The 10,333-nt window shown below is 30.5% G+C and overlaps 1 protein-coding gene across 1 annotated transcript; it reads right to left on the bottom strand.

Annotated features, from left to right (window-relative positions):
- Positions 1-278: 278 nt before the first annotated feature.
- On the bottom strand, positions 279-5,259 carry LOC136064417 (monocopper oxidase-like protein SKS1). The gene is given in 10 exon segments (XM_065766145.1): positions 279-693; positions 790-989; positions 1,197-1,275; positions 1,358-1,723; positions 2,071-2,437; positions 2,947-3,085; positions 3,165-3,435; positions 3,542-3,651; positions 4,844-4,905; positions 4,908-5,259. Coding segments are annotated over 10 exon segments (1,779 nt in total). The 5' UTR covers positions 4,993-5,259; the 3' UTR covers positions 279-593.
- Positions 5,260-10,333: the final 5,074 nt, after the last annotated feature.

Raw genomic sequence — 10,333 nt, 5'->3', positions numbered from 1 at the left:
CTCTAAGCAATGTTACACCACCCAATATGTTATTATAGAATTCATATTTTGAAAATTCTATTGTTGATAGTCCACTATATAGTAGCCCCAAAACAATTACACTGGAAGTGCATGTGAGCAAAAACTAGAAACTTTATTATAATTTATTTATCCCTGTCATTTGAAGCACATACCACCCATATTGAATGGAATTATTACCCAAATAATGACAAAAGATGTCCATAATAAATCAAATAGCATTGCATTTGTGTGGTATATTATGAATTCAGTAGACCCTCTTCTCAATAAGTCAAATGGTATTAAGAATGAATTAATCATAATTAGTGTAACTTAAAGACTAGAAGAAATGTTGGATAACCAGTTGCCTAAATTACAAGAAATAGGTGTAACCCCAATATGTTTTTTCCAAAAAAAAAAAGAAAAGAAAAGGAAACAGTTCCTTTGGACCAGAAAATTTTGTACTGACAAACGTTTGCACACCTAAACTAAATATGTCTCACAAACATCTCCAACAATAACATCACACCTGCAACAGAGTCAGGACAAAGCCGTCACAGTTTGGTATCATATTTCTCACCAATCAGCAGCAAAGCTTAGCTTGAAATATTAATCAAAGCAAAGAACGCCACCAGCAAAGTGAAAAGCAGTTTTGAGTTCCCTCTTAAAACTGATCCTGCAGAATTGTTTTCATCCCTAAAGGTGCCAACAAAAGAAGAATTAAAGAAGTTAGTGTGTATGAATGTGAGTGCACTAGAAAGAGAGAACGAGTTTCTAAGTTTCTAGACATACTTTGCTAAGTATTGGAGGGCACCACAATATAAAACATTTTCAGGTTTATCCATCTCCGTTGCACCATTTTCCTGTGGATTGATAATTTTCATATAAGTTTCTTGACCTAGATACCATCTATCAAGATTTTCGGTTCTAATGTTCCACACTCCAACGTTGTCCAAAGAAATAAGGACTGCTGTCCATCCCCCAGGGAAAACCTACACAACAAAAAAACTGAAGAGTTCAACACAAGACATACAACTGGACCGCACAGAAACCATCATTAACAATATAAGTACACTAGCATTTCTCACTTCTAAGAACCTCAAATTCTTACAGAAATTTTAAGAATTATGAATCTAACGGTTGAAAGAAATTTATTCACATTAGCTCCATGATTCCCTTGTATTACATTAAAAACGAACCTGTGTAGTGGAGCGAGAAATTGCATCCCACTTGTTATATCTACTTCTACTGTCTACTGTCCACTCATTAGTACCCATCCTGCACTCAATCAATCAATTTCTTACAATGCCTATACCTTAAGGCAAATGAGATATTGTATAAACAAAGGAAAGATTCTTACCCAACTATAAAAAATGAATAGCCATCTACATGAAAACTCTGCATCACGGTATCATTGTTCTGAAATATGATTTCTATGAATCCCTTATATGTAGCATTGATAACAGATCTGTCCACCCGGGGTGTTCTGTTAAGAGGCTGATCAGGAAAATCAAGCTTATAAGCTCCTGTCACATTATACTTGTCAGCAAGCCTGATTGGTGTGTCAGGATTGACAAATGAGATCCCGTTAAGTGTTGTTCGAAGCGTCCCATTAATTATTTCTGGTGGCACAGTCTTTATCACATAGGTCTGAGTCACATTAATTTGACCATAGTGAAAGGAACCTTGAGGATTAGGGCGAGCTCCGCTGGCAGATACATTTTGCCTAAACAATATAGAATGGAATCTTTAAATATAAGCATATTAACAATTAAACTTCTATTACAAGAATTTCACTGAAACATAAATCAAAAAGAAAAGAAGGGGAGTGCAACTAAAAATGCTGCCACATCATTTATCTGCGTCGACTTAAAGCATGAATTACACCTAACTGCACCATCTGCAGAGGCAGCTACTCAAAGAAGATTCTGTAATTTTTGGGCATGAATTAAACCAACTGCCCCATCATTTATATTAGGCTTGATTACTGCTTGTGATGTGTCATGACTCATGAGAAACCAAGCTATCCAAGACATCATACTCCTAAACGAACGAGGTGTTATGAAAACAAACCTGATGCTTAATGCTTGGTTCATTGACCATGACTTGTCATAAAAATCATTTGGTGGGTCAGGGAGAGGACCAGCTGCTGGTCCTTTAGAATTGGAATAGCGTAAAACAGCAACACCGGTCACTCTTTGCCAAAGAGATTCATTCACAAATCTAGCACTTGCCACGATGTAGTAATCAGAACTTGCATTCTGGTCCATGGTAACCAAAAACGAACAAGATTGCCCAACATGAATATCTAAGGAAGAAAAATTTTGTTGTGTTGTATAGTATCCTTCTGTTTCTGCTAGAAGCAGAAAATGGTTTTGAATTCTAAAGTTCAAACTAGTTGAAATTCCAACATTGTGCACACGAACTCGATATGTTTTGCCTGCAAAACATAATGCTATAGCCAATTAATATCTCAAACTGCTAAAACCATTTGCAAGGAAACATAAACAACAAAGAAATCCATATCATAAAATCAAAAATGAAGAACCAAAATAATATGATGTAGTATGGCCATTCTCCAAATGCACGTCTATGTGTGTTCTACAAACCTCTACAATCTCAAACTGATACCGGTAATTTTATAAGTAATGGAAACCAATGAAACTTAAAGATTTAAATTTAGTAGGCATAAAAATTAAACAAAACAAGATGTCAAGAAGTTGATTGAGAAAAATGACTTCCAAGTTCCAACAAAATCACTAAACTGAAAACATTAAATAAAAAGAGGAACTCAGGCATTAACTGATGACCAGATACACAATAGCTACCCAAGAGAAAATAAAGACCGGTGTGATATGGAAAACAAAATTTTTGTGAAAACAAAAACAAGAATAAAAAGAAAGCAAATGGTTTAACACATTTTCCCTACCAATACTGAAAAAACATTACCTGGATCAACTTGAATGGTTTCATACTCAATGCCATCAGGTACGAGGGTGTTGTTGTATCTGTAAGGCCCCTTTCCATTGATGAGAACTCCATCAGGCATCGCAAGGCCATTTCCAGCATCAAGAGCTGATCGCAGTGCCTAAAATTTGAAAAAAGTTAAATCTACAATCCCACTACAATGTCCACAAGCAAACACCAACATAAAAACAAATACTGACCGTATGGTTCTGGATATACCAGTCACCTATTGTAATGGTGATATCCCCATCTGGCTGTGCAAAAGGAATTGCAATTATAACCCGATTATTAATAATGATAGGACCAAAGCCACCAGATGCTCTCTGAAAATTGAGAGATGGGAAGTAGAAAAAGCTCCCAATTTGATCCTTCATTTGAAACTGGTAAGTCCAATTCCTTTTTGGATGAATTGGACAATTTGTGCCAAGAACACCATCCTGCCAAGAGTCACGCCGCATCTGAATCCCAGACCTGCCACAAACATTAATCCCAAATATGTCAAAGGCCACTCCAAGGCAAAATTAATGTTAAAAAAAAAAAAAAAACTAAAATAAGATTATATTGTGCTGAAACCAACCAGGTCATCAAGAGATTTTCATCCAAATCATTATGTACGTTGACATTAAGATTGTCATTAGTAGTAGAATTGATTAGGGGACCCGGAAACTTTCCATTAACCGCAATAACCTGCAAACCATAATTTAATAAAATAGGTAAATCACTCAAATTTTGATAAACTTCAACATTACTCTTTCTAATTCAACAAAAGTCGGGTCATAAAACCTTTGAAGAAAATTTAAAAGAAAGCAGGGAACAAAATCATGTAATTGCATTAAACAAATATTAATTAGAAAAGAATCACACCAACACAAGCACAATTCTTGAATGGTGAATCATAATAATGACAAATGAATGATAATAACAACAGTGACAAGAACAATAATATTGATAATTTTTTTGTAGGTAGATTGTAGATAGTGGGGGAAGGGGAATGGGGTTCGAACCACATACATGAGACATCACAGAGGATTTCCACAATAAAATTGATAATTAAGAATGAATTGTTGAAATCAATATAGCATCCATCAACATACAAAAGGACCCCAAATCACAAAAGGTAACTGCAGAAAGAGTGGGTAACAACAAGAAAAACACAAGCTCCACATTGTAAACATCGTCTGTATTTGTATTATACTACTTCTGTACTTCACCAATAAACTCTCTCTCTCTTGGGGATTGTTCATTTACTTCACCTACTACTCAAAGTACATCTGATAGAACTAAATAAAAGTAATCAACTTAAAAAATTTTAAAAAAAAAATTTAAAAAAGAACAACCCAAAAAAAAGGGAATATATTCAATATACACAAAACCTTACAAAAATAAAAATTTTACAGTGACACTTTTGTATCCTAATCTAATTTCAATAATAATCAATTCCCACTATCAGATAAACATATACAATATAAACAAAGCTAACTATAGGAAAGAGAAAAAAATATACATGTACATACATACATACATACATACATAACATATATATATATATATATATAAAAAATCTAAAAGCCCATATAGAAAAACCACCTGTAATGACATGTTTGGACCTTAATCTACTTCCATCAACTTAAACCTCATTCACCAATATACATAGCATAAACCATACATTGCTAACAATAAACAAAACCACATAGAAAAATCATCATAAATGTCACTTGCAAAAGATTCAAGCCACAAGAAAACCCAATTTTTTTTATATAATAATAAAATAAAAAAGTCAAAATAGACCCCCAGTTTTACAATCTACAAATAAAACAAAGCACACCCACATGTAAAAAAACAAATCTTTAGAAAATAAAGAGAGAGCTGAGAAGTGAACCTGTTGAGGAACGCCGAGAGGTGATGCAGTGATGTAAGAGAGACGAAGGTCATAGAAAAACTTGGGTCAGCAGTAAAACAGAGGCTTGGAAACAGAGCAATGAATAGCAATGAAAACAGAGTAAACAGAGAGACTCCAAACAGAGCCATGAAAAAATTTGAATGTAAAATTTGGGTTTATGGAATAGTAATAAGCAGAGCAGAAGAAAAGATATTTTACAAAGATTTTAGTTTGGGGTTTACATAATAAGCAAACAAAGACTCACAAAACAGAGAAAGTGTGTGTTTTTTTGTGTGTGAATGTATTTTCTGAGAGTTGCTCTGTTTTTTTTTTTTTTTTTCCTTTTTTTTTTTTGATCTGTCTGAGAGTGGTTCTTACTTCTTATTAGCCTGTAAGAAAGAATGAGAGACTAATAAGTACTATGAAGAGAGGACTCAAGGCGTTAGTCTTTAAAACGTTTCTTAGTTTTTTGGAAAGTTTTGAGCGTAGTCTGCGTATGGTGACAGGGCACTGGCTAGGCCGGTTGAGTCTCTAGTGCCCCCTTTGTTTTTTTCTTTTCTTTTTTACGAGGATCTCTTTGAATTTTTTTTTAATAGAAAAAAGTATCTAAATTTTTTTAAGTATTTGACTATTCTTTAAAGTATATGCAATTTTTTTATTCCACACTCGAATATTAGTAGGAGGAATCTCTTGAGAGTGGTCTCAAGATGTTGACAACAGATTTCAATTTTAAGATTTCATTAATTTCATATGACTTTAGGAACTGCTTAGTCGACCCCGAAAGTTTCTTTGAAATTAACTATCTCACTTTTTTTTTTCTTAATTTAGTTTACAATGAAATAATAATAATGACAAAAAAGAAAAATAATAATAATAAGTAAGTAACAAAACAAATTTTAGAAGAAATCGAATATTATACCTGTAGTTGGTATAAAATAAAAATTGTATCATTGGCCGATTTTTATGAAATTAATATTGCACTAATCACAACTTACTTTCCTAATAAGTTATGTGAAATTTTTCATTTTCTAATTTTATTAAAAGAGGGGTGAGGGTAAATTATACTTTTAGCTCCTAAATTTTGGTGTAAGTTAGATTTTGGTCCCTCAATTGTTCAAAGTTCATATTTGGTCCATGATATATATATATATGTGTGTGTGTGTGTGAGATTTGATTCCTTCATATATTTTTATATTTATATGATTAATGGGATTTTAAGAAACACCATTTTCAAGGACCAAATAGAACTAACCACATATTTAAAGAGCCAACATTAAACCAAGCCTATACATAAAGGGACGAAATTATTCTCTTTTTAAAATTTTAGGGACCAAATTAGAATTTTTAAATTTTAAGGACCAAAATCAAATTTGTCTCAAATTTTAGGAACCAAAATTACAATTTAGAGGAAAATAAAAAGGATCATTCAAATCAAATTAGCAGCATTTTTTTTTTTTTTTTTGCTGGGGTCTTTTCCACTGACACGAGTGGGAGTCTAATGATTGGATAATAGAAATTATGAATTTAATATGGTTTTAGAGATTAAGAACCTTAAACTCATAAGAAATGTTAAGGTCAAGATGCCTTATGAAATGATGTAGTAGTGATCAAAATTTAAAAGATATATATCTCGTTGGTTGGGATTAAAGACTTGTGACTTTGGGTTAAAACTTGTTATTGTCTAACTACTAATTTATAAACATTTTATCTTATTTGAATAAATATTTTGGTATGTATGCACAATGTTTAAATGGTGTTGTCACATTTTATTTACTGTATTGCAAACCAACCACCGTCAATATTGTAGTTATATATGTACAACAACAGCTAACAAATAATCTTTTCTTATTCGTTTTAGGAAACAAATTTTTTTTTCCTTTATTTAATTTATTTCCAATCACGTCTATTGTGCAACATTGACAAGTAATCATCCTTTTTTTCTTAAATAAAGTAAGGTTTACCATCCCAATGCTTTTATTTTTTATTTTGCATAAACCATCCTAATGTTCAATGTTCACTTTTTATTAGTTAGGACCATTACAAATTAACTCGAAACTTAATATATATGGAGTTGGGTTCAAGTTACACCTAGTGTAACTCTAAGTAATGTTACACCACCCAATATGTTATTATAGAATTCATATTTTGAAAATCCTATTGTTGAATTGCATGTTTTATATGTTCTTAACATTCATGCCGATTTTCATGTTAATTGAATTTTATTTACTATTCGATCCATAAACTAATATTTTATGCATTATTTTAAACTACAAAAATTTAAATTTAAATAATTGATTGATGACATGACTATTAATTTTTGACCATCTTGAAATTTTGCAAGCATTGAGAATATACAAAAATAATATAATCTAACGGTAGATTTGTCAAAATTCGTATCTAATTAAAAAATATTGAGTGGTGTAACATTGCTTAGAGTTATACCAAGTGTAACTTGAACCCAACCCGTATATATATATATATATAAGCCAAGCAAATACCAAACCAATAATCCAAGATACCTTTCATTGGAAAAAAAAATTCCAAGATACCGCATAATTTTTTTTTTTTCCTTTTGATATAACCAATAACTCAAGCCTAACAATAGTTTCTAAAACCACCATGTATTTATATATTAAAAATACACCCTTGACCCTTCACACTTGTATCTATGGCAAAGAGAAAGTACACAAACACATAATTATTAATCAATAAGCCATGTTTATGTACAATAACCAATCATATATTCATATCAAAACCATGACATGCAAATGATATAAACTCAAATCACAACTAAAGAGTGACATTGGTTCTCACCTAAAATTGTTAAGGACTTAAAGTACTAAACAAAACAAAATTTGAAATAAAAATACATTTTTAAATCCTATAGTTTAGAAATGCATCAAATTAAACCTATATATTCAAGATTAATAAATTAAACCTCTTAAGGATGAAAGTACATTAAATAAGAAAATTGTAAATCAAACTCAAGTTCTTCACCATTATAGAGTTAAATTTGTTATTTTATTTGTTACATTTTTTAAACCTTAGGGGTTAATTTATAATTTTAAAATCTACAATCTAAAAAAAAAAAATTTAATTGATTACAACTACATTTTCCAAATTATAAGGTATAAAATAAATAAAAAAGGTATGCTAGGTATGGTATGACAAGTAATTTAAATGATAAATGCTGTATTTACCGGCTACAGCCGGTGACAGGTGGAGAAGAGGAAGAAGGGGGTGAGAATCATGAGGAATGAGTGAGGAGTGCCAACGAGGAGTCAGCTTCCACTGCCTTCCTTGCACAAATTTCGGCGCCTTGCTTGCTCTCAGACTTTTTTTTCTATATTTTCTCTAACGTTCACTTTTTTATTAATTTTATTCATTTTTCTGAAAAAGCAACCACATGCACAGCCTGAGACCCCACCTTAATGTGGGCCCCATAATCTTAGTCTCTTTTCAAAATTTATTTGCCTAGTTGGCAAATATTTGTATGAAGTGCCCCACCAAATCAATGGGTTAGGTGTAGGTTGTTTTGGGGATTTTCTTTTTCCCTTTTTGGTTGATCATAATCTTACAACTTTGTACTCAACATTTTTTGTACTTTTGTACAACACAACAATTGGAAAATTTTATATAACTAGTCCGAAATTCGTGCAATATACAAGAACAAAAAATCAACATAATATTATTTTTCAATATTTATCTATTTTTAAGTAATAAATTTGATAATTATTAATAAGAATTTACTATGATAATTATCACTTTTTTAGTAATAACATTTATTATGAATTTTTGTTGTGTTCATAGCATTACTTAAAACTATATATATTTTAACATTATTTATTTATTTATTTATATATTTTATGATTGTGTTTGTATATGAAATAATATAGTATACTATTTAAATTTAATGTACTATATGAAATTATATAGTGTACTTTATGAAATTAAATAAATTTAATGTACCAAGATTTTAATAAAGACATTAAAATATAGAATGAAATTTAAATTCAATTTTTAAATGTATATCAAAATAATAACATGTAAAAGTAAAATTAAAATTTACTTGTTACAATATTATAAGATCAATTCAAAATAAAACGGCTTTAGTTATATATATATATATATATATAATAAGAAGAAAGAGATAAAGATATGTCTAGAGCAATTCATGTAGTTTTTCAACTTTGGTAAGGATTAATGGCTGACTTGATTTGTGGATTCAATTGATTTGGTTTTTTTTATGTACTGGAATAAGTGTTATACACAATATTCTCTTTAATTTTTTTTAAAGAAATATATTCTCTTCTTAGATTTAGATCCAATAAAACCCTTAAAATAAATTTATCATTAAATTCGTGCAAATTTTGAAACAAGTAAATATGTGGATGGATCAAAATCCATTTTTACTCATCTAAAAAATATGAATATTATTTTAGGAACCAAGTTTAAAGACTCTAAAATATCCGAATCTTTTTATTTATTTATTTTTATTTTTATTTTTTATGGCATCAGGCAATACGCAATAGTTAAAAACAATATATCACTCCACAAAATCACAAAATAATTGAGAGAATTATATTATTAATTAATTACTTGAAAGAAAAAGAAATATACTAATTATGTTCATTTTGTAGCACGTAATATACATAGTTATTTTTATAACCCCTTATTAAACTAAACTATGCTAACTTGGTAGTTATTAAATTTTTTGTATTTTAGACTTATTCTTTTAGAGGAAAAAATGTTGAAGTGGAATATTATTCATGTAGAATAGGTGAGTAGCTATTTCTATCTATAACTTGTGCACTAATTCTTTTTTTTTTTTTTTCCTTGATAGGAAAATAAACCATTTCCAGAGGGAATAATTATTCAGTTATGATTAAGTAAACTTTGGATAGCACTAAAAGTTGCTGTGCGTTTCCAATTTCGCGTTTCGGTGCTTTTTTTTTTTTTTTTTTTTTTCAACGCATGAACAGTAAAATCACTGTGCAGGAGACAATTAGCACTGTTCACGCACTGTAGCGCACTGTTTATGTATTAAAAAATATTAAAAGTGGGTCCCACGATACTATTTACACATTTAAAAATTATTTTGCTACAGTGTTTTCAGCAACAATCAGTTTTTATCAACTTTCAGCAACAATAAGTGCTATCCAAACGGACTCTAAGTGGCTAACTTAAAAGTTAAAAGGAGTTGTCTACGCGGCTACACCTCAGAATTAGTGCCATGGAATTGGAGACAATGTGAAAAAGGCAATAATATGCCATCCACCTTCCACTTTTTTCTTGCCATTCTGTCCCATACGGTCTGATCTGTATATCTTGACTCAAAAATCAAAATGCAGTCCAAAAACATATTGCTGGAGCCGAATAGAATCTTTAAATTAGTGTATTAATTTAAGGCAAGTGGCTAACTTCTTTTAGAATAAAATGTTCTCAGAAATATGCTCTTCTTGTATGCCTTAAACTTTTTTTTTTTTTTTT

Source organism: Quercus suber, unplaced genomic scaffold (genome assembly GCF_002906115.3).
Source record: "Quercus suber isolate HL8 unplaced genomic scaffold, Cork oak 2.0 scaffold_684, whole genome shotgun sequence".
In the NCBI taxonomy this organism is placed as follows: domain Eukaryota; kingdom Viridiplantae; phylum Streptophyta; class Magnoliopsida; order Fagales; family Fagaceae; genus Quercus; species Quercus suber.
This window is presented reverse-complemented; position numbering and strand designations above follow the sequence as displayed.